Source organism: Tribolium madens, unplaced genomic scaffold (assembly GCF_015345945.1).
Source record: "Tribolium madens isolate multiple individuals breed KSU strain unplaced genomic scaffold, Tmad_KSU_1.1 Scaffold_11;HRSCAF=98;Tcas5.2_LG3b, whole genome shotgun sequence".
NCBI lineage: Eukaryota > Metazoa > Arthropoda > Insecta > Coleoptera > Tenebrionidae > Tribolium > Tribolium madens.
Window position 1 is genome coordinate 2269363 of NW_025400975.1, and position 26665 is coordinate 2296027.

General features: G+C 30.5%; 1 protein-coding gene across 1 annotated transcript in view; it reads left to right on the plus strand.

Moving 5' to 3' along the window:
* LOC123007955 (alpha-1,3-mannosyl-glycoprotein 4-beta-N-acetylglucosaminyltransferase B) overlaps positions 1 to 26665 on the plus strand; it is a 77088-nt gene that overhangs the window by 22269 nt on the left and 28154 nt on the right. The window contains exon 2 of the mRNA XM_044403498.1: positions 17200 to 17684. Within this exon, the coding sequence (XP_044259433.1) occupies positions 17200 to 17684 (485 nt within the window). The remainder of the gene's footprint in view (positions 1 to 17199; positions 17685 to 26665) is intronic.

Sequence of the window (26665 nt, forward strand, 5' to 3'; positions counted from 1 at the left end):
AGAAATGCAGTAAAGACGTCTTCTTCTAAAATGATCATGATCATTAGTGGGTTATCAATCGTATTGAGAAAGCTCATTAATGCTTTGTAACTGTAGTGGAAGAATTATTTATAACTTCAGACGTGATTTACGTCGCATAAATAGTAACAAGTTACAGCGGTCGCTTTCTCACCCAATCTACCCAGAATTATGTATTACATCTACTTCTTGTGTACTTTTATAAAAAATAAAAATTATCTTATTTGACCTTTTTCCCTATTTGAACAAATTCATTATTGTAAACTATGTCTAAAGCTTGTTTCTAATTTTTCTTACTAAATTCAGATGCACAAAAGAAAGTTAACGGGGCTTTACCATGACGCACCGTCATGTAGGCTTTCAAGAATGCTGTCGATCCAAAATAATGATTCAGTTTTAAAAGCATCGCTACAGATAATAACTTTTACAGCTATCTGAGCAGTATATTATGAATGAGCAAAAATCATTAAAAGAAAAAGAATAAAATACAAATTGAAACTGTTTATTCAGTTCGTGACAAGTCTAAAATAAAAACAATAGAAACGTTACTGCAATATAGACAGTTTAAGTGTATCTTCTTTACCCAAGTTCGTCGTGAGGACTAACTGTAAATGCTTTATTATAGTAACGTATAAATCTCGTCCAGTAAATTATACGTTTTGCTAAATATAACCGATGGTACCTATTGTTACATCATGTTTTGGAACAATGAGTGTTTCACTTTCATTTCTGCAACAAAAAACAGTCATTGCTGTTATTATTTGTGGTAAAAGCGCATCCATTTCCATATTTGCAGCAATTTACGAAGCTTTTGAGCTTTTCACAAATGATGGCAATTATTTTCTATTATGGTTCCATTAATTTTTTAAAAAGGAATAAAACCAATAACAAAGGAAAAAAACAGTCAAAACTGTAAATTCGATGTTCTCAAAATCTCCCAAATTTTTGAGTTAGACAATATTTTCGGAATTTAATAAAAGTAATGACACCATACATGTGCTGAGGTAAACACGAATGCCTGCGAATGATCACTTAACACCTGTTCCAACATGTGGTTTATGGAGGTGCAAATATCCGCAACGAATTCCTAAAGTGTTTGAATAATCAATTGGATAAATGTTATATTTAAATCTTTTAATTCTTGGAAGAAAAACAAAAAAAAATCCCACTCAAGCGGAGGTATATGTTTATACTCGAGCATTCACCACACCAAAAGCTCTTGACGCAAAATTACATCCTGAAAGTGTCAGCCGTTTCAGATTTCTGACGGTTGCAAAAAAATGGAATTCACCCTAACTCTAGAGTGGGTGTAAGCAATTTAAATTATCTTTAATATAATTTCATGTTTTGTATTTGTTGAAAATCGATGGAAAGATAATGCATTTTAGACGAGACAATAAAAGTAAATTTATTTCTCAAGGTGTCACAACAAAAATGTTGCTTTTATAACCCTCGAAAGTTTAATAACATCCCTGAGGTAGGTAGATATTTCGTTATAAATATGGCGGCGACAATATCTTCTGTTGCTTTTAAAATTTTAAAAGCAGTGTTATTTTAGTATAAAATCCTCGTGGTTGCCCAAGTTAGTTATCGCAGTTTTTACTTTTGTCTTTCATTGTTTGAAGAACATTAAAAGAATTTTGAGTAAATAATGATTTGCTCGAAGTCGGTTTGTTTAAAATATCAGATCATCATTTTATGGTTGTGTTTGACAATTAAATATCTATTAAAAATTCACTGTCCCAGAAATCCTAATAGAAAAAAGGTAATTATTAATTAATTAATGTAATGTAAATATAAGAAATAGTTAAAAAAAAATATGGAAAAATGATTACCCGCCACTATAAGCAACAAAGCTGCTTCACCCAACAGGGATTTTCATACAGAGTGGAATTTTTAACTGGAATAAAATTCATAATTTGAATATAAGCGATTTTTTTTAAAAATCCTGAAACTGGTCGATTTTTATTTTTTCTTGTGCATCATTTGACACACATGGTTTTTGTTTATCTGCTTTCTGAAATGCACAACTTTTTTTTCAAATGTAATAGTATGACAAGCAATACAACGAACTATTTGTTTTCTGAATATTTTCAAAGTCTACGTAATAAAAAAATAAGAACAAATACTTAACTTGAATACTATTTAATGCAATAAATGTTCAAAATGGGCAAATTGCATATTAAAAGTAACGTGCATTTCTTATTTTTGCAACATTTCGGGTGATTTGCCTAATTTTATTCCTAAAACGTTCCTTAAGCTCCTCAATGTCATTCGATTTTGTCACATTCGAAATGTTGCAAAACTTAAGGAATACATGTTACGATCGTTTTTCAGTTTGTCAGGAACGGAACGATATCCATTTTAAATATTTGTTGCATTAAATAGGATTCATCTTATAAAATTGGTTTTGTTTTTTATCACGTAGGCTTTGAAAATAATCAGAAAATAAATAATGCATTGTATTCTTATAAAACTACCTTTCAAACGAGGAGTCACTTGTCATACCAACCATTACATTTGAAAAAAAAGTTATAGGTGGCTGTGCATTTCAGATAGCAAATAAACAAAAACCATACAGGATGCGTCAGAACTCGCGCCCCAGAGAAAATTTTCAAGTAAGGTAAGATACCAGGAACACGAAAAAAATGTTTCAAAAATTCTATCTGTCAAAAAATGTTGACATTTATTTTTTGACATTTGACATTTTTTATGTGTATTTATGATATTGATGATCTTGTATATGTTTTTTTACAATTATTTAGTAAAGGTACAAAAATGTTGCCAATAAAAGCCACAAATAACATTGAACAGAGTTAGAATTTAGGATATAGCTTCCTTGTTTCCTCTTTTATTAGCCTATATAGCAAAACAACTTGGAAAATTATTTTTCCAACAGAAATAATTAGAGTCAAAGTGCAAAATTTAAACTCTCATAACTCCGAAATTTTTATAGATAAAACATTTTTTCCATGTTCCTGGGATCTTACCTTATATGGCATTTTTCTCTAGGGCGCGAGTTCTGGCGCACCCTGTATATGTTAAATGATGCGCAAGGAAAAATAAAAATCTTGTTTCAGGATCTTTTACAAAAATCGCTTGTATTCAAATTATGAATTTTATTTCAGTTAAAAATTCCACTCTGTATAGTAACATAACACATGATCAGATATTGAAAAAAAAATAAAAAAAGAATCAGTAAAAAAGCAAGTTCGTGTTATTTTATAACACTAAAAAAAAATCATGTACTCGTACATACTCGTACATACTCGTACTAAGCATTTTTCAAATTAAAAACAATCCATCACTCATCATTTGTAAATTTTTGAATAATTCCTACTATTAGAGGCGTATTTATTTTGCGTTCGAACCGATAAATGCGCCAAACAATAAATTGTAGTGTAATGCTACACAAATTACGTAGTTACATCAAATTTGAAGCAATTTACCGATGCCTGAAGTGTCAGTTTTTATGGTGAGAAGAAACCAGAAACTGTTAGTGTAAACATGCAAAATACTATAGTCAATAACTAATTAGCTGTTACAAGTTGGAGGACGTTTCAATTAGAACGCAAAATCATTAAAATAATGGAAGCAAACTCCAGTTTTCATTAAATCATCCAATATCGAAGACAACAGTCGCTTTATTTCGCAAACTAGTGAAACTTTGCAAGAGTTGTAACTTGTAACACATTAGCTAAAGATGCTCCTGTTGTATCTAGTTTATATCTAACTTTGTACTTTGCAATATTGGAAAATTTATATTTACTTCGTCTTCACTACTTAAACAAAGTTAAAAAGATGGTAATTTAATTTAATCTGGTTATAAATTAAAAGTTAATATTATTTATAAAACCGATCAATTGTTACGTAATAAAGGAGCAAATATAGGGAAATAAAAGTTTGGAAGCAGGTGCTCAGTACAAGTTAACTCTTCCAGCGTTTCCCTTTTCTAACGCAATTCCCCAAGAAACTGTCTTTAGAACACTTGACTTCCTTCCCAAAACGTGGGAAATTCTGAAGGTTCTAACCCAGATTGTTTCATCAATTTTCAAATGCCGACATGAAAGGTTCAGTGGCTGGCTTTTCGCAGCTTGTTTAGTGGGTCAGGTAAGTAAATATGTACAAGATCAGAATTCAAATCACGCAGAACCGCAATCGGGTCTTGGAGAGTTTGTCTTTACCTTAGCGGCATTTGCGATTGATTTATTGAAATGCAATACGGATTTCTCAGATGTTCCTCAAGATCAAAGATCAGAGGTTAACTATACTTGCGACCAACAATCTAAACGTGTCCAAAGACCGTGCAACTTACCGATAGCAAAACCTTTGACATTTATAATTAGGCGGACACAGTTATGTGTATTATATTTCTGGCCATGAATAATTAAAAGATAAACACAAAGCCGGCGAAGAGAAGCGATAAAATCAAATGTGGTCTTCCAACAAAAATGGACCTGGATTTTGAATAAGTCAAGTTAGCCTCTACACATATTTTGTTTTGTTTGCATTAATGAATTTTGGTCTCTTCTGAATTATATTCAATAGTATACATACTAAATATAACTGAGGTAGGAAATATTTTATTACCCCGAGAGTCGTGGTTTCTAGGACAGATAGAGACCGAAGGTGTTATAAAATTACCACCCACGTTTGTATGATATTTTCTTTTAAAGGTATAATAATGTTGGTGTTTATTCTTTGGATACGAGAAAAAGTAGTATAACTTTATTCTAGAAATGTTAATTCCTACTATGATACTATTATTTGATTTATTTTATTTTATCTTACTCAATATTATAATGGTTAGTTACTGGTGAAAAAATTAATATACCACAAAACTTTTTTTTTATTTCTCAAAATTCTTTTATATGGGATTCTTGAGTCTTAAACAACAGTTTACCACTCATCATTTATCTGTGTCAAGTCAGATAGTGTGCAGAAAACTGCATTTTAGATACGATGCGTCAATAGAGGGTCTCGTTACTGCTCTCGGCGGCAGCGACATTACACACGCAATTTGTTAAAAACACCGATGGCACATAAAAAAATGCAATAATTACACTTTATACATTTTACTTTACTACATTTAAATAATTCACGACCGTTTGTTATCAAATTTTCATCATTTTGGTTGATTTTTATTTTGAAAAATTTACAACTTTTATTCTCTAATTTTTCGTTCATGAACGATTTCGTTAATGAACGAATGTTGAAAGTTGAAACGACATGTTTGAATTTTGTATTCTGTAACCATATCGTTAAGGGAACGACCCCTTAACTTTTCTCAACGAAAAGTCAATGTTTTTAATTCGCTTGTATTTATTTAAAAACGTCATTAATGTCACAATGTAAGTTTATTAGGGCTTGCATCGACAAAAAGAAGAAAAAAATGTAAAACAACAATTCAACAATTTGAGCTTCATTAGAATTTGTTGAAGAACGACTCCTAGTTCAAAAAAAATTAATTTGTAGCGGAAAAACCCATTGCTCTAAAAAAGGCATGGAAAAAATTAATGATAAATTTAATGCTTGTTGGTTCTGTTAAAGACATAGCTGGATGGAAAAAAATTAAAGCTATTTTTAAATAAATATTTATTATGAAAAACATATATTTTTATTTAACAATGAGTTTCAATCACCCACTCCATCAACTACCTGACTTTTCCCTTAAGCCGATTTTTCTTTACTTGGACTATGGGTGATGTACTACTGCTATACGTTGTTCTATTGGTCAAAAAACCTGAATTTTAAGAAAAAAAAAATCATGTGCTAGAGTTTGTAGGTAAATCTAAACATTCTTCAAAATAATTCATCAAACGTATTAAAAGGATTGATAGCCTCTATTAATTTTTTTTTCTGCTTGTACGTACATTTGTCTAAAATAGGTATAAGTATGTTTTTATACCTAATAGAAAAATCAACAACAGTAATAATGTAATAATAAAATAATAATTACTTTCTTTGCAATTCTACGAGAAAATAATCCAAAATATGACCCATATTTCATAAAAACTCACAAATCAGTTATCAAAATATTAATTCGTTGAGTCAACTACAAATTTTAACGAAATTATCGGTAGTCAACGAAAGTAGTTTATTTGCAGAATACGAAAATTCGTTTACCAACGAAAATCGTTCACTAACGATATCGTTCAGAGTTACAGAATAAGAGTCTTAATGTCAAATTAAGAAATCAGCAACTAAATTAAAACATTTCAAATTTTTTATTTAAAAAAAATATGAATATACCTAGAAGAGAAAAGCTTGTATTATACACGTAAAGAAAAGTTGGCATTATGTGCTCATGATTTTTTATTCACAATCACTAATGTAATATGCCGATTACTAACCTTTTTAAGGTTGGGAAACATGTCATTATTTCTCATGAAGAGTAATAAATGTTACTCCTCTTGGGTGGTAATATGCAGGATTGCCAACGTTAAAATTACGGAAATACCCGAAATTTGTTCTTTTAAATTGTCAAGTTACGCAAAATATTTCGCTAAATTAGTATTCAATTGCTTTTGTAGCTGTTTCTCTTAATTCTGGGGGAGTACATTGCTCCATTTCGACGACTTTAAATCAGATTTACACATTATTTCAATATTTTCTTTGACATTTCTGAATCGTCAAAAATCAAACGCCATTTGGATGGCCTTCCTTAACTTTGTTAGAATTTTATTTTACTCAAATTTTTGACTGAAAATAATGTGATTGTGAATAAAATAGCATACAAACTTCGGTGGTAATGGCATTACCCCTTGTGCTTTATACATAAGCACTCGGGGTAATGCCATATTTACCACCTCCCTTGTAATGTACTATTTCTGAAACGAGTGTATAACAGCACTTATAGATAATGAACAACTTTACTTGTGAAAAAAACTCCTATTATTTACACATTTTCTTTAAATTTCTAACAAACTGCGTTTTTGATGAGCCTCTAACGTTAGCAATCCTACATCATAAATTACTTCCCGACCAAGGGATGGAATGGCGTATATTTCTTTCGGCTTTTAAAAGGTTAGGAATCCACTACTACTATAATGATTGTTAATATACTGGGTGATTTTAGTAATTGTGTACAAATTTTATGATGTATGTAGTAGTAGGAATTTAAAGAACGTGAAAAAACTCAAACTCAACAATATTTTTGGTCTCTGATATCTCGATTTTAGCACCAATCTTTAATTATTTTGAACTGCGATTATCATCACATTTGAGTGGGAAAATGTTATGTAATCATTCGTATAACAGCACACGCGTTTTGCAGTCACCTGTAACAAATTCCTTCGACATGAGCGTTCCAATTCCCTGCACGCTCACGTGACCAAACTCGTCGGTAAATAAATCAAGAATATTGTTACTGTTGATTACTTGGGACGGAAACATCGCCATTGTTGCTAAAATGAATGATTTAAGCCTTCAGATGCTGTAAATGGTCATGCAAGGAACTCGAAGTTGTCGGTCATGGTTGTGACCGCTATTTGTTCAACATGGAAATTAATTGAACCTAACATTTGCTATACTGCAATTAACACAACAAACACAGCTTCCGGATTCAATTAACGAGGATGTGTGGACTTCTTCGAGGTTTTTTCTCGCAAATGCAATTAGGTGACCCTTGTAGACCCGAGTCAATTTAACTATAATCTAGTACGCAATTTGCTGCAAATTGTCGACAAACTTTGCAGGATTTATGCTTTTCAGACGTAAGAAACTACAAGTGGAGGTGAAATTTTTCAGAGTTATGAGATGTCCAGCGTCAATAATGTATATTACATGAGTGATGGTTTTATTTTGTCTCTAGGATATACTTTCAGTTAACAACTATTTGTGTATGCGAAGCCTTCATTAAATTACCGACAAACCGCTGATTCATTACAATAATAACGTCATGCATTAACGGTAAAAGTGGTAAATATTTTACCGCACGAAAAAGAACTCGACAAGGTTGATAGGGCAAAAACACTATCATTAGCGCAAATAACGAAAATTCTAATGATGTGCAAATACTCTCCATTTTTAGATCTTGGAAAGAGATAAGAAAACTAGAGAGCATAATGCTCGCATGTTATGATAGTAAAAGCTTGGATGCTTTAATCCTTTTTGTAATTACGTAGCAGATTTATTTTTATACATTAGCAGCTTCCGGATTAATATTATGCATCAACGGTAGTTCTTCCATTAGTGGATAAAAGTAAAAGAGGAAAAACTGGAATTTCATAGTTTCATGAAGATTATCTTGCATAAAATGGCTTAACAACGTTAAAAATTAACAAAATTCAATAGGAAAGAAAACTAACATGAAACTTTCACTAACCGATTAGATCTTCACGAGGTAAGCAATTTTTTACTGCCTGAAATAATTATACTTCTCAGAGAGCTCACAAAAATGCTTGATAATTTATTTAATTAAAAAAAATCGGGCACAATAAAACTTAATTCTGCCGAATTCAGAACGATAATAAAATAAAATTAGCTTTCCACATACGAGTAATTGTTAGTGGTGAATGCACTGTCATGTTTTTTTGAGTTAGAAAGCTAATTTTTGTGTGCGAATAATAATTATTGTAAAATGATTCAAAAAAAATTGAAATCCATCAGTCAGACAGATATGCCGTCAAATTTTTTTTTTCAATAAATGCTTCAAATAAGGTTTTTAATTTAGTGATGTCAAAATACAATGTTTCCGAAGCTCGTAAATCTATGACTATAATTTGCAGTTGCCTGTTATTACAAAGCTTTTTTTTAAATTAATTAAAAAAATAAGTGGTAACAAATAATATGCTGATGACAGCAGTCCATTCACATGTTTCACCGAATGCCTCACAATGGTTTATTAGTTTATTGAAATAATTATTATGATAACAACATTTGGCTACATCGAATAAGGTATTCAATAAATTATTGTGTTCATAAAATATAAACAGATTGTTATTAATTTGGTAAATTTTAGCTTAACTGCACACATTATGGAGTTTTCAAATGTATTTGTTAAACAATTTTTTAAATACAACTGCTTTTAAAGTTTTAATCCAGTTTATATCTACTTAACATAATTAGGAACGTGGTATATGATAATTTGAAAGTTCGCGAAAATATTTATGTTTACCTAAAAACATCGCATGATTTTTATTTTTTTACAAAAACTGTAAGTATGTAAGTAGACATGAAACATGAGAAACGTTTTACATTTTTTTTTAAATAATTTTAAGTTTAATACTGGGTGTTCAAGAATTTGTTGAAAGCTTGACACTGACAATTTATTTTTCAATATAATCTCTTTCTAGGTCTACAAACATTTCATTAATGAGAATAAACATCTTTATGTGTTAACTTTTTCAACCTTCTCTAAAGATTACATTTTTGAAACTCTGCAAAATATAGGGTGCGCCAGAACTCGCGCCCCAGAGAAAAATGCCATATAAGGTAAGATACCAGGAACATGGAAAAAATGTTAAAAACATTTTATCTCTAAAAATTTCGAAGTTATGAGGGTTTAAATTTTGCACTTTAATTCTATTTATTTCTGTTGGAATATTTTCCAAGTTTTTTTGCTACAGGCTATTAGAAGAGGAAACAAAGAAGCTGTATCCTAAATTGTAACTCTGTTTAATGTTATTTGTGGCTTTTATTGGCAAAATTTTGTACCTTTACTAAATAATTATTAAAAAACATACAAGATCATCAGTATCATTAAATAGACATAAAAAATGTCAAAAAAAAATGTCAAAAATTTTTGACAGATAGAATTTTCTAAACATTTTTTCCATGTTTCTGGTATCTTATCTTACTTGAAATTTTTCTCTGGGGCACGAGTTCTGGTGCACCCTGTATAATATGTTCTTTTCAGCGTCCACTGTTTTCACTGCTTCATGATTTTCCATCTCAACAAAACAACACATTCCTATCGTTTTTCTAGTTCTGCTACCAATTTACTCTTCGATTGATTTTCTTCAAAATTTTGTGTGTAGTTTGAAAAGGGATTTCAAAAGTTAAAATTGCGATATCATCACTCATCACTTCATCATATAAAATGATAATAAAATATCAAACTACCCTCGTGTAGTTGCAAATAACAATAACTCGCAGTGTTGCAAATAACCAAATAAGAACATTCTTATTCTTTATTTGAAAGCACATGCTTTCAATTCTATTATCAACAATTACAGACAAATAGCCCGAATTCGATATATTTAAGTTTTTAAGATTTTAAAACACCTCCTTTTTTATTACATGTAAGCAGTCATACATTACATACATATTATGTACTTATATTTTTATTCATCAAGTCAAAATGTGTATAATTGTAAGCTTAAACCAAACGTTTCAGAGTCAACGATCAGCTGTAATGTCACTGTGATGTATTTGGATCAACTTAATAGCAAATTTGAATAATTTATTGTTTGTATTCAAATTGGCTGTTATTGCAACAACTTTCTAAAAATACTGACAGGCTAATGTGGTATGTATTGCGTGCAGTTCAACACTTTATGTGTTTAGCGGGAAATTACCGTCAATTTAACAAAATGGTTTTACCAAATTATATGGTTCTAAAAACTAAAAATGTGGTCATATCAGATATGAAATTTGTTTTGTACAGGCTGTTTCAACGTGTTTGGCCTAATAAAAACAATTTTTGTTAATGAAACACTCATTCTCTTCTTTTACATTTTCATGTGAAGCACACACCACTAGATTTTCAGTTCTGAATAATTTAATTTTTATATTTTTAATGCTCACGCAAAGAGCAAAGCTTAAGTGTGCATGAATACAATTAATTTCAGACATACTGTTGTAACTCAAACACATGCAAATTGTGTGTACCGTCGATTGAAATTAGTTTACAGAATAAATATAATAGGGGTATTAATTAATTCGCTCAGTGTCAACTGAATCTATGTGCTTTGGAAACATAAAAATAAATACCGACTATTCTCAATTATTTCTTGCAATTAAGTCTCCACATTGCCGATTTTTCGTCAATATTATCATTCTTTTTACTTTCATCTGCCATTTATAACGATCAACGGTAACTAATTTTGTTTAATATAAGCAAGCTGTATAAACTCTCAAAAACTAATTTTAAACTCTGAATAAACTTCATTACAAATTATAACGCTCTAATTCATTGTTTATTAGAAATCTGTATTTTATAATCCGCTCTTTTGTGCAACCCAATAAAGTGTCCTGTAATAAATTAAATTAAATTAAATTAAGAGGGAAAGTACAAATTGGAAAATGACAAAGGAGGTAGTGGTAAGGTAACAAATTGAGTTTGAGTTTTTAATAATAACACACTAAAGTGCTCATTTTTATTGCAAATTGTATTTGCTTAGGCCAGGTCTTTTATGCAAACCCCTTATTTACCTAATATAATTTTAACACTCTCCCTCATTTTAGGTAGGTGTTACTGTTTCAAAATATTACGTGATGGTAAATTTAAAACGGCCTTTTAGCCATAAGGAGGAAAGTGAGTAAATTAAACAAAATTAAATTAATTGAAAGGGGGCTACAAAATGTTACTCAAGAGCACAGCTGCCTTTAACTAACTCACTATTGCAAGGAGAACATCTCATTAGATTCCCTTTCGGTTTTATTTTACTTGCAACAGTTGCAACTACATAATTACAATTAACTGAACAGTTCAGAGGCAAATATGGTTTGACGTATGATCGGTTTAAAGGAGAATCGATGCATTTGCAAGTAAATTATTATAACTATTAAATTTATAACCACTGTAGTTCCAGTAGTTTACATATTCATACTATACCACGGGAAAGTTTGCATCATTTCTCTCTCAGGAGTCTTTTATTGGTCCACCCAATCATTTTAAAACAAAACGTGCTGTGGAACTCCAATCGCAATTCTAAATTCAGTAGCAAGATTAATGGTTTTGTAAATTTAGAAGCACTTTGTGTACGCGACTATAAGTAAATGGAATTTTTTTCCAAACAAAAGGAAAGAGAAACAGATAACAGTTGTGGAAAGGCCCCATTATAATTGTATTACATACTCGCACCTACATGAAAAATAAAGCTGTATGCTTGTTTCTCTCCGCATTCTGGACTCGATTCCTTGTTTGAGTTCTCTTTACCAAATCTGACAAATCTAAACCCTTATTTAAATAAAAAAGTAATTTTTCAATGTAATACATAAAACAAAGACTGTAATAAGTAAATAAATAATAAAACAGATTTGTTACATTTTTTGTTCAACCCTTGGCTCTGAAAACATGATTGTTTTCAATTTGTATTATCGTTAGTCGTATTTTAAAAAATTAGTTTAACAGAATGCGTCAGAAATTTTAGGCCAGACTTGCATAATTTTTAATTTTTACTCATAGGTACTACAGTCCAAACTACAATAAAAAATAGTAATCTTTATTAAACTCATTTATTAATTATTTAATCATCTTCAGTAGAGGTCAAATTTCTGTATTGCTATATAGAAGAAGCTTGAAAAAGTTTTTCGAAAAAGTGCTTTATCGTAAGCAATAACACTGTCTATAAATTCTGACCATTTGTTTAGTCCTGATTATTGGCTAATAAAATAAAAATAATGCAACTCATTTTGAAAATATTAATTTAGAACAAGAAGCTCTTTTCAGTTTATGAAAAGAGAAATTGCTGTATATGATTAGTAAAACAACGTTTAAATAGTTTTTGTCTCGATTTATTTTTTAATTTAAAGCAGTTTTTGAATTCTTTTCATGTTTTTTCAAATAATTTTTTTTCGACACTACCAAGCTATTTAATGACAAAATTTCTCATGCATTTTATCTCTGAGAAAATCTAACTTGGGTTCTTTTTAATTTTATACCTACAGACTTAGATACTTATAATTACTTAGCCTGTAATTTAGTATTTAATTTAATTAATTAGGTTATTCTAAACCATCATTATCTAAGAGTTGCAGAAACTGCAGCACATTGAAACATTATTTCTCACGTTTTCATGTTTCCTCTTTTAAAATGACTGTACAGTGTTTGATTTTTAATTTTTTAGTAACTTAATTTAAAAAATTTAAACTAAATTCGTCCAACAAAAAAATCGTGAATGATGAATGAATTACACTTAAGGTTGTTTTTTATTATTTCTGTCTCTTCTGTATATGATTAATGAATCGAAATACATTATCAGGATGATTGAACCTGGTAATATTATATTCTTCGTTGCAGTTTTCTGTATTTATACAGACGTTGATTCATTGTTGCTAACTTTTCTATTGTGTACGAGATACAGGGCGTTTAATTAGTTGAAACAATGGTGCAAGCCAAGTGTCTGCAGGTACTAAAAGCTTGCTAGAAGACATCCCTCATTGTTCGTAATGGAACATTCTTGTCCGGTAATAAAATGTTTCAGAACTTTCAGTCATATGAAGTAGAAAATATCAATTATAGTCTAGTGTTTGGCAATGAAAGTTTCAGTGTTGTTTAGAATTTCCAACCAACAATCCAATTGTTAAGTCAGCAAATAAGCTAAATGGCTCCGAGCCAATTCAATTTCTTTCGAATCTTCACGTACCGAGCGGAAAATGTACTTAACTTTACCAATATCTATTGATGAAATTTCGTCTACAAAATTTTCCTCCTCTTTGACTCCCGGTGTTCAAAACAAGTGAAGGAATTTTCAGATCACTCTTACTTAATTTTACAGTTACTGCAACAAAGACTTACTGTTTTCATCAATTAGGAGATTATACCAACACAATAGTTAGATTGAAGCCGGAAAATTGCTTTGTACGTTTTAATACATGCTGCAAATGACAAGAGAAAGCCTCAAGCTTTAGGTCTAAACAATATTAAATGAAAATAGTTGAGTATGAATACAACATTTTTCATTTTATTCAATTTAGTGTCAATAAACTTAAATTTTATTTCGCCTTTAATAGCGAAACTTGCATCCTTAAGTTTTGTACTTGTTGCACTCCATAAAGCTTTCCCTAACGAGAAAGTGACATTCGTGATAAACGTAAAAGAGGGAACGTCTTGACATTAAAGTGTCTTCGTCATGCAATTCTTGCATTAAGATTTTACCTCTCCAAAGAGCCATATGTGTAATTACCCGCACAATAATTTGCCGTTTTCCGCACTTATACACCTACCATTTACGTAATTCGTGTTATATAAGTTATACGAATTACTTTGTTATTGACACGTTGTCACACCGCACACAATACATTTAAATTATCGTTAATTTAATTAGTTGTTGTACGATTGTGACACTTCAATTTGGTACGACGCAAATTCGAGGCCGATTTAAATTTGTTGGATAACTGACTAGAATAATCCTGGTAGGGTTTTTGAAAAGTTGGATGGGATTTTCTGCTCTATATAGAAGCCCATGCTATTTTATTAATACAGGAATAAAAGTTGAGAAACGAATGACACTGGTATCACATAATCAAAAAAAAAATCCTTCGAATATGGAGTGAATGTGACAGGACTGGCTGTGGCATCGATCAGGCGGCGGAATCATTGGAATTGGCAGTTGGCACGGTTATTTTTTTTAGCTACATTTATGAAATTATTTCCAAGCTTGACAGTTTTGAATTCTTGTTTTTTTGCTTTCCTTATAATTAAAAACGATAAAGTTAAGAAGTCTTCTCAATATGAAGAACTGAAGAAGTTTAAAGCAATAGACTGGGTTTTCTAAAGCAATGAATACAAAGAAATTATTATTTTTGATTTAGTCAAAGGGTTTCATACCAAGATAAAGTTACTATTCATTAAGTTCTATTTCGCTTATTTTTGCTAATTATTGCTCTTATTCTAGAGATCAACCTAAGACTACGAGAATATTTTTACAGCACTGTTAAATATTTTGTAACTTTTTTTTACATAGATTGATACATATTTTAGATATTTTAAAATATTTAAATCGACAAAAAGATTAATCAAAAGAGATTGTGTTGTCGCCAGTTACTATCAGGACTCGAAAACACAAACTCTTAGTATTTGTTTTTAGTCATTTTAAGTATAATTAGACAAGTAATATTTTAATTGATAATGTCTTTATTTTTAAAATGAAAACCACAAAATAATAGTTATTTATTGTAAGAGTGTGTTAAGTAGCGTTTTATCCACGCAAGAATGTTAATTTTCTTAAGTGAATAAAACGCGACTAACACACGACTGCAATATAACGTTTTGTCCACAATCACAGGCCCAAATTATTCCAAACTTAATTAAAAATTAAACTGACATTTAAACGTCACGCCAAATGTGCTTTCGGTTAAACGTAGTAAGCTGTTACGCGGTGCGCTGTTTACTAACAGTGGAATAAAGTCGTACTTTATACCCATCTAAAGTGTGGAATAAAGTCTCTTTATAGAGTGATTGTGGATAAAATATTTTTGTTTATAAATAACTGAGGTATCAGTTACGAAAATGTTGTTAGATTACAGTTTTTATACAGTCAAAGTGTTACAAGCAAACAAACAAAAACAACAACAAACAAAATAGCTGTTACAAAAACTGTAATCAAACTAGATGACCCAAATCTCATGATCGATTCTAAAAAAATTGTTATTTAAAAAAGGTGAATCAAACTTCAAGTCGATTTAAAAGATTTTAAAAGTTAGAGAAAAAAGCTATTATTATATTAGTGTTATAAACATTAGTTGAAGTTTGAGTTGGGGCTACAAATAGAAAAGTTGGAATGCAATCGTTTCCATAAACATTAAATGTCATTTCTATAACTTTTTGAGATAATTTTGAATGTTTTTTTTTCTTAATGCCATATAAAGATTTGTATGAAAAATTACCGTGATTTATCAAGTCATTTGAATTAAAAAAAAGACAGTTTATGTTCTATATTCTATAAAAGTAGATTGCAATTTAACATCTTTTAGACTTCTACATAGAAGAAAGTCTGTATATTAATTAATTAATTCTTTTTTTTTTAGAGCTTGTCGATTTTTTAACCACTTTCCCTATTCCTTTGGCTTAATTTTAACGAAGTTGATAAAAATAATATTTGGTGCCAAATTTTGCATTATTCGTTGGATGTTCAAAAACGTGTCTCGTTTCAAATGTTGCAAAATTTCAAATTCTGAAATCGAGGACTAAATGTAATGTTTGTACAGATCAAATTTTAATTTGCCACTTTGTGTTTGATCTTGGAACTGAAACAATACCTGAAAAATTTAAAGGTTCAAGTCAATGAAGACTAAGAAGCCAGGGTGACAACGTTCTTGAATGAGGAGACAAATTATGTAATTTAAGGATATGACAAGTTCTGGTAAAATTGTGCAAAAGTTTTGTTTGTAAAACATTTTTTGATGTTACCATTGAGAGTAATGGTTAATTTAAGCAGAAAATATGCTTTGATTCACACTTTTCCACATCCAGTATAGTGGCTCTTATAGAATAATACTCTCTATTATCTAATTAAGTATCTAAGCTGTTAAAAAAGGAAACGTATTTTTACCCAGACATTCTATTAATAGATTTTAATTATAGACTCTTGCTACATAAAGAACTTAACTTGTTTCTTGTTTATTTTTATATTTATTGTTTTCAACTACTTCTCTTATTTGTCATAAAAACCGATTTTGAACGTCTGTAGGTCGTGCAATGTTTTAATCCATACTGGTATAAAAATAAAGTCGGTATTCCCAAACCACTTACTGAGAAATTAAAAATTTATCTACAGGAAATTACGCGTATTTTTCGCTTTAATAATAACGAATTCTCAGTCTTCCATTTGAAATTAATAAGGTCATTGGCATGTGATTCAAAATTATTCCCATGTCAGGTTATGAAAACGGCAAAATATTTAGTTTTGAATATTAAATACCCACAAACAGTTTGTTTAAAATGAAAATAGATACATGATGTGTCATTGATACATTAACCTTCTATAACTGTTCCTGACTAACATTTCTTGAAAATATTGAAATGGAATTGTTTTTGCGGTAGACCGAGGCCACTAAAAGTCTACCACATTTCTCATAAATCCATTCATATGTCACCTAATAGAATTTTTATTTGTAAATGTATCGATCCGTGTGAAGGCTAAACCGCGTTCGATAACCGATATTTATTAGCCAGCGAGCATCATCATTCATTTAACGGTCCATAAATTCTGGAAACGTCTGGAAATTTATAAGTTGCCAATGGCATCGTTTAGTCTCATGAAGAATAGCACTAAGTTGTCTATTTTATTGCAGACATCACATCGGAGCAAATGTTGATCCAGCGTCTGGCCGAGCTGCAAGTGAAGCTCCAATACCTGGACTCGATGTATAGAGCCAGACAGGAGGATCTCCAGCAGCTGACTCAGCACATCGACCAGATCGGTATTCCCAACGACAACACGACCACTTTCAGCTTCCCAACGCCTGAACTTCGGCCTGAAATCAAGCAGTTAATCAAGAACATGTCGGGAATGCATGCTGCAACAGGGCTGAATCCGCCCATTATGCTGCGGTTGCCTTCTTCCTATCACTTCCTTCCGCATCTGCTTGACGATCCGTCGAGTTTAAGATTGGCCTATTTGATGTCCAAAGGCAGGAATGGGGTGTCAGTAGTCATGGGAGTGCCTACAGTGAGAAGGGAAAAGCAGAGCTATCTGATGGACACGTTGCAGAATTTGATTGATGGGATGAACAGCGCCGAGGCTAATGATTCTTTAATCGTTGTTTTTGTTGCCGAGGTGAGTGATCTTTTAATTCATTTTTGACCGTTTATTACTCATTTCGTGAGGAGATGACGATATTAGGGGCGAGGGTAATTTGCCCAAATCACTGTTTTTATGCAGATACCGTTGTTGTTTTTTTTTCGAAAAGCTATTGTTTCTGTAATGATAATAATGAAGTTATCATCGTATATTTTTTAAAAAAAATTTGGGATTAAAAAAAATTAGAAAGATTTTGGCATATACGTTTCTTTTACACTTTTCGACCACAAGGTGGTCTTCCTGAGGATATCACAGTCTTATTCTATATTTCTTTATCATTTGCGACAGTTTGGACATCTACCCGTTTCAACACACGAATAAAAAATTAATTTACGGAAACCTAAACAATAATAAATGAATGAATAAAACAAAAGCTAAGAAAACATTATATGGTTCCGTTTCTGTCTATTATATGCTAATATTTGCCTTGGGATATTTTTTTAGAAAAACTTGAAAAGGGTGTTTTATCTATTATTTGTTAGTTGCCTTCCGTGTGCAAATATGTAATAAAAAATGTATGATAAATATTAATAATAAGTGTATTTTTTTATATTGTATGCATATGCATTTTAATATTTTATAAAAATATTGACAATATAAAGTCTGTTTTTTCTTTAAATTAAGGTGACCAACTACAAAAAACCAAAAACCAGGAAAATATTTATTTTAAACAAACAAAAACTATTACTTACATAAAAAAAAACATCAACAAAAGAAAAATTCATTATAAAACTATAAATTAAAAAAAATACATATAAAACACCTACCTATTTGTTCATTTATTAAAATTTATTAAAAATAAAAATGAATCTTCATTTTTTTAAGGTCCCCAAAAATTACTTATGTATAATAATGTAGGTTGGTTTTCACCATAAGCATCGAACGCAACGTTGTAACTAGTAACTAAGTCGCAAATTGTTCATTTGCGAAAAAACACATTCAAAAAATTGTATGTTCCCGGAAGACACATACAACACTCATATGTAAAATCGTTTTCTTTAAAATGTTTGAAAATCTCCACCCATCTATCTGAAAGGCTAACAGATTTGTTCTTCCATTCTTCGATTTTTTTTTCTGTTAGCTACATATCTCGCCAAAAAACAAAATTCGTCAAACAGTTCCGTTTCAAGAATATTTATTTGGGGAAAGTTTTGAGAAATATAAATCGCAGAAGAGCTTACATCAGTTTTCAATCAAAATCCATTTGAAATATTCTACACTTTTAAAATGTCAACTCCATTCACAAAGATAATCGCTCCACGTTGAATAAAAATCGATTACAATGTTTTTAAAAACTTGTTGATTTCACCATTTATCGACTCAACCATATTTTTAACACCAAATGGCAAAAATGCCGTATTTATTCGGTCTTCTATTTGCTTTTGAAGTTGCTTGTCAGAACATTAAAAAACAGTACTTTTACTGGTTTTTTATTACAATTTTTTGACCAGGACAGCATCCACAAAAAAGAGTACTGTCCTGGATAAAACAGTACGGTTGGCCACCTTACTTTAAATGGAAATGTCAAACAGTCTTAACGTTAGCACCACTAGTAAATTCATTCGTGGTAATTTTAATAAAAGAAGTTGGCAGTTTCGGTTTTTGATTTAATTTGAAAACAATGTCACTAAACGTCAACAAAAAAATCGTCTAGAAAATTTAGAGACGAAAGGACAAACTCGTTACCGCCAACGGTTTTTGGAAATTTTGAGACAAAAAGTGTGCAAGCAGAAGTCAGTAACAAACCACCGTGAAAATTTAGCAAGAAATCGACAAGAAAACAAAACAAACATGAATGAGAAGGAACGGAATTAAATTAGTTTGGTTTCGTCGTTTTTGAGGAACTTGTTAAAAAAGTAACAATTTTGAAAGTTTTTGTAGCAAGAAGCTCATTTTTGCCTTGTACTTGTAACATTGTACTTACTTGCAGTTTATTTCTATCGATATTATTAGCATTTAGACCTCCGATAATGTTGTTTGTTCTCATATACAGTGCGATCAAAAAGTCTTTCTATCAAGTAGGCGTCCTAGTTGAGGACGTATGTTGCATGGCAGTTCGTATGTTATCTAGATGTCAAAAAATTATTTTATAAAAATTAAAACAGTAAGCTAATTATTCTATGAAACGTCTCAAAAAAAATCCTAAAATGAGATTTATTTATTCATAAAAATCGTTCACCACGATTTCCTGTCATAATTTACATAAAAATTATTTTGACATTTCTCATTTGTCATTGTGTCATTTTATCTTCTACAGACATACATTTTAAATTTCTACGCTTGCTTGATAGATAGACTTTTTGATAGCACTGTATTTATTTATAACAGGCACACAAGATTTATAAAAGTCAATATTTTTTAACATTTCAACATGAAAACATTACCATAATTTTTCAACAAAATTTTCTAGGGACAAAAACAAAAAGCAACAAAATTTGTGGCTATGGAGATAAGCTGCTACCAATTTTTTCACCACAATTTTGACTTGGTGATTCCCATTTAAATAAAAAACAGACTTTACATATTGTTAATAATAATAATCGATACTGTCAGTAATTCAAAACCTTATTAGTTAAATATTTTAATAGTCTTGAGCCTGATTGGTGTTTGTTTGGTGATATTTGTATACCTACTCGTACCATGAACCTAATTTCATACAAGACTTTTTCGTTTCGAATAAAAATGTCAACAATCAGACATTTTCTACCGGAAAAGCATTTCCTGTATTTTCCTGCACTTGCACTGCATTTGTTGTGGTGGATTAAGCAAATATTTTCCAGGATCTTTCAAGCGGAGATATATCCAAACAATTTTCAAGCAATGCCAAGCAAAGAAAATGAAGTAAAAACTGTTTCTATTTACACGAATTCATTGAAACGTAAATAATTTAGCAGGGAAAACACTTTTTGCCCCTAATTTAACCTTTCCTAAAAAATCTGTTCGGATTTATTATTCGGATAAAAAATCGGACCATAAACCAAAAGAAAAAATAATGAATGGCCGTTCCAGTCACTAGATTCTGATTCTATAAAACGTAATGTTGGGTGCACAAATTTGAAACAAATCTTATAAAAGTCAAGCTAAACTGTCCACAACGTTGGCTCGATGCCAGAACGTAGTGTAGAAGTCTTTAAAACGTACCAATTAAATAAATGGGTCTGAGCATTCAAATTGTGATCAAATCAAATGCGGTTTCATGTAAACAGCTTTTTATGCTTCAATGCTTTAAAAGCTCCAGCTTCGAAATGGGTGCAAAGTACATATAAATTACAAAACAGACTTTAATAATTTCTAGAACAATAAATTGTGGGAGCAAAAACAAATTAAAAATTTATTTGGATGCGATCTTAAGATGATTAATGAATAGTTAATTATCTGTCAAACTAGTAGTTGATGAAGAGCCTTAAGAGGCAAACACTAATTGGATAATTTGCTTTGTAACTTGTGACAGATTATGTAGGAAGTGAAAAAGATACAAATAAATATAAAAGAGCAAAAACAAAAAGAAAAGGGTTCAGTTGTGGCATTTGAAAAAAGGGGTGTCTTCCTTATTAATTATTATGCATTTCGTAGTAATTATAAATTTTAACTTGAAATTTATAGCAAAAATATTAAATTAAATTTAATAACAAATAATGAATAAAAATGAAGGCAAAACTGTAGATACATAGGTTTATGTATTAGTGACATAAGAACAACGCTTATGTTTATGTACATTAGAAATGCAAAAAATCAATGATGAGATCTTGTAAAAATTCTTTTTTATTGAAGAATTTTTTTGTATGTGAAAAGTTTGATAATTTCGATATATGCAACCGGAAGGAACAATGTCATCTGTTTATAACAACAGAGTTGAAAAAATCCATTGTATTAGTCTATTGTATGCCAAATAAATGAAGTTGTGAATAACTTTTCAGTTCATGGCCTATTCTTATCTATTTTTAACGTCTGTCAAAAGAATAAAATGTTAATTCTAAGTTGAAAAAAATTGCAAGGCTCAATTTCAAGTCACAACAACAACCTTGTAAAGTTCCAATTACAATAGTATATTACAACTGCGATGGAAAAAAAATCATATTCCTAAATTATAACATACAAATTATTAACAGATTACTATAAAAATCGCCATATCCTTAACTTCTGTATCTTAAATTTCGTATTTTCCTGACAAACCGTTTGGAAAAAATTAAACGTTTTTAGACTTTTTTTTCTGTTGTCTATACAAAGTGCGTCAGAACTCGCGCCTCAGAAAAACATTTCAAGTAAGATAAGATAGCAGGAGCATGGAAAAAATGTTAAAAAAATTTTGTCAAAAAATTTTTACATTTTTTTTTGACATTTGACATTTTTTTATGTCTATGTAATGATGATGTTGTACGTGTTTTTTTTTAATTATTTAGAAAAAGTACAAAAATTTAGCCAATAAAAGCCACAAATAAAATTAAACGGAGTTACAATTTAGGATACAGCTTCCTTGTTTCTTCTTCTAATAGCCTGTAGCACATAAACTTGAAAAATTATTTTTCTCACAGAAATAAATAGAGTCAAAGTGCAAAATTTAAACTCTCATAACTTCTAAATGTTGATAGATAAAAAAAAAAATTTCTATGCTCCTGGTATCTTACTTTATATGCGCCAGAACTCGCGCCCCAGAGAAAAATGCCATATAAGGTAAGATACCAGGAATATGGAAAAAATTTTAAAAAAATTTTATTTATAAAAATTTCGAAGTTATGAGGGTTTAAATTTTGCACTTTGAATCTATTTATTTCTGTTGGCAAAATAATTTTCCAAGTTTTTTGCTATAGGCTATTAAAAGAGGAAGCTGTATCCTAAATTCAATGTTATTTGTGGATTTTATTGGCAAAATTTTTGTTCCTTTACTAAATAATTGTAAAAAAAAACATATACAAGATCATCAGTATCATTAAATAGACATAAAAAATGTCAAATTTCAAAAAATAAGTGTCAAAATTTTTTGATAGATAGAATTAAAACATTTTTTTCATATTCCTGGTATCTTATCTTACTTAAATTTTCTCTGGTTTGCGAGTTCTGGCGCACCCTGTATACATCGTGTTCCTGAATAGATGAAACGACTCTTGTGAAAGTTAATTTTTTTTTGGTTTGTTTCTTCCTTTTTTAGGTTCAGCCTTCCAATTTGGTATAGGGGCCTAGATATTGATTCTAAACAACTTTTCTTAATAACTTTTTGTTATATTTGCCACATAAAAGGCCCTTTACAGAAAACTATTTTTTTTTATTATCTAAGGCATAATGCACTTATCCGGGGACACAGTGTGTAAATGTAAATATAAGTCGTGCCACAGCCATCTGTCACTTTTCCCAATGTTTTTTCTGCATGAAAAAAAGTGGAGATTTGTGGCTTAAAATTTGTCAGTAAGGCTCAGTTGTAACACAGATTTTCTTCCTTTACACAGAAATCAAATGTTTTTGACCTATTACACTTCGAAAAAAGCAGTTGCCAGTGAGGTGATGGCTATGGCATGGGTATTATGCAACGCCGAAATGTTCAAATTTATCTCTTGTTTTTTACAAAAACTCGCATGAATGATGTAAGATGTCTTACATGCAACTCATAGTTATAACGGATCATTTTTGTTACGATTTTTAAATAGGAATTGCCTAAATTTTTTTCTTCAGTTGGTGGATGTGCAATATGCACACAGACGACAAATCATGATAAAAATAATAATAAAGGGTGTCTTTTTTAAATGGATTTAATTAATTTTATTCAGTGTTGTCAACATCTTTATTGATGTAGGATGAAAAGAGGCATTTTTCTTTAAGATCTCGTAACGGAACGTCATTTTCCACATCATGAAATAACTTTGTTTTCGCCGACACAAAATGACAAGGTAAAATTTATTCCAATAGTCCCAAACGAGCTTCAGCACGAAATTTACATTTCAAATCCAGGCGTATGTTTACGTTTGCACGTCTTTTATTTGGTTTATATTAGATTTTTCAGTTATCGTGATACATGCGTTAAACGCAACAACAAATTTATTCATATTTTATTCATCCTCCAGTGCTTTATTACGTTTCGAGCTTAAGCTGGAAAGTGGCACATTTCCTTCTGAATACTTCAATACTTTTCAAAGCACTTGCTAGTGAAATAACAGACATTACTTTGATTCAACCGATAGATTTAGAACTCAAGTGTGCTAACGCTGGTCAAGGTTGCAGCTTTATTAGATCTATTTCTTTAATTTGTTTTGCGCTTAGCAAGTCGGTTTGTCACGCTGATGCGAATTAACATTCATTACGAAACCTCGACAACAATAGCAGGAAAAACACTAACCACGAATTTCGTTTTCGTTGATTATTTTCACTTCGCCTGTTAAGGATTTGGCAAGTTTCAATGACAGGAAACTGAAGCAAGTTTTAACGAATCAATTCACGAACTTAATTGGTTTGATTTCAAGTTTGCAACCCGATAATAATGGGAATTGTGAAGGACCAATTGACGATTCAAGACTAAATTCATTGTGAAAATGCTGGATTGCTGGCGAGACAGATCATTTATTTCACTGTATTTGCACACCACCGCCATTGTGTTGGACCGGTCATCTCTGAAAAGGAGATGGTTGCATGAATCAGGAAATAGAAATGGAGCTATCTCTAAATAGAAATGCAGTTCTAGCTCGTTGAGCTTGCCTGTAAGAGACACGAAATTATATTTATTTCAATGAAGGCAATTTTCAAACTTGTTTAAAAATTCAAAAAATATCGTGGACCTACTTAGATTTTGGTACTGATTTATACTTTAAAAGCAGAAACACACATGCATAAATTGTTTAAAATTATACAAGGTGATTCATTTAGAGCCTACATCAGAAACGTTTTAACTTCTAATGCAGATAGAAATTTAAAATTTTGTACACAACCTAAATTATTTTCAAAATATCTGAACTTCCGGGACTACGAGAAATTGGCGCTAACTTTGGAATTTTAAATGGTAACCACTTATTTTTTGCATTTTTGAATTCTCCTCTTTAAACTGAGTAAAATGCACCTTGTTGTTAGTACTTATCTGTCATAGTTTTTGACATATGTCAATTTTATAGTCATAATTTTCATTTGCAGGGGTTTATTCAAAACATCACAGCTCTTAAACCCTTTGCGATAAGCGAATAATTTTTTTTTGCATTCGAAAAACAAAGGTTCGAAGAGTTTTCTAGAATTTTCGAAATTGTCAATTGTCAAAATGCAAGGCTAGTATAATTTTGAAAATGCCATAATTAATACAGATGTTCGATATGTTTACCATTTTCAAACAGTCGAAAACTTGATGGTGAACTGTTTGAGTGGCTTTCATTATTTCATTTGGTTGAAGATTATTAAATGCCGCCTCAATCCTTTGCCTCAATTCTTCGTAAATTCGGATGTGTGTTGTGTAGACTAAATCTATAATATGTATTGATCATTTTCCAAAGCCTACGTGATTAACTATAAAAATAAAAAGCAAAAACACTTTTTTTGTAATTATTTCAAAAACTGTAAGAGATGGGTATAGAACATGTTGATAAAAGTCCTACAAATGGATGTGCTTTCGATTGCCGTAAAAAATAAGGTCAAAAAACAGTGTTATAGCTGTTATAGCTTTGCAATTTGACAGTTGAGAATTTTGAAAATTCTAGAAAACTTTTCGAACCTTTGTTTATCAAATGCCAAAAAATATTCATATATCGCAAAAGGTTCAGGAGCTGTAATGTTTTGAATGAACCCTTGCAAATGAAAATTTTGACCAAAAAACTCTTTGAACCTTTAGTTATCGAATGCAAAAAAATTATTCCCTAATCGCAAAGGGTTCAAGAGTTTTAAATGAACCCCTGCAAATAAAAATAAGTACAACTAGGTACATTTTACTCAGTTTGGAGAGTTTGGAACTGTATTCAACAATATGCATATGTATAAATTATTTTGTAATTATGTGCTGTGTATACTAATGGTATGATGAGTGAAAATAAGCTGAAGATTTCGAAGAATGAGGTAAATGTACTGCTGTTCTGCTCCAATTTTACGAATTTAATATCATCGTACCACGTGATATATTCGACCAGGCAATGTAATGTGAAAAAAATATTTACTACTGAGATTTGTTCTTAATTACTATATTTTTTGGACGATCTTCCTCATAATTTCACAAATTTCATTGTATGCTGCCTGTCCTCACCGATTAAGAGCCATTGTAAATCGAATTATAATTTCTCTTTTTTTTCAATTTTCAAAATAGATAGAAAAATTTGCATTTTTTTATCCGCAAATATCACGTTTTACAAAAGGTGTCAAAATGTTTTCCTTGTTTTAATATGATTTTAGATTAAGTAACTAGAAAATAAATTGGTGGTAGACACATACACTTAAAAACAATACCAAAAAAGAACTGGGAAAAACAAGGTTTTTACGGTTTTTTTACAAATCTTATATACTAATTTTTTTAAAGTCGTTCACACATTTTCAAAAATTTTTAATCATCTGAAACACAAAGAAAAACTGTGGTCTTTCGAGTCCGTCTCCAAAGCATAGAATAAATAGCAACTGTTTAAAAAAACCCGTAATTGTTTCTCACTTTATTTTTGAACCTATGGTAAAATTTGTCTAACTACACAAATATTTTGCATTTTTATAAGAGTGACTTAATAATGTATGCAATGAATTCAGTAATGCACTTGGGACAAAGTGAACTACTTTGGTATTAAAATGTCAGACCCGCCCTTATAATTAACATCGAATTTCACCGAAAACTTGAAAACTTTACCAACGCGTACTGCGTGTCAAAGCGTAATTTATTCATGCGATTAAATTTTTAAAGAGGGTTGGATTAAAATTAGACGGAATAATATCAACCATATGATAAAACCCAAAGGTTTACTCTTCGTGGAATTCGTACATAAAAAGCCATTAAATCCCTCAAGCGGGTTGATCAAAAT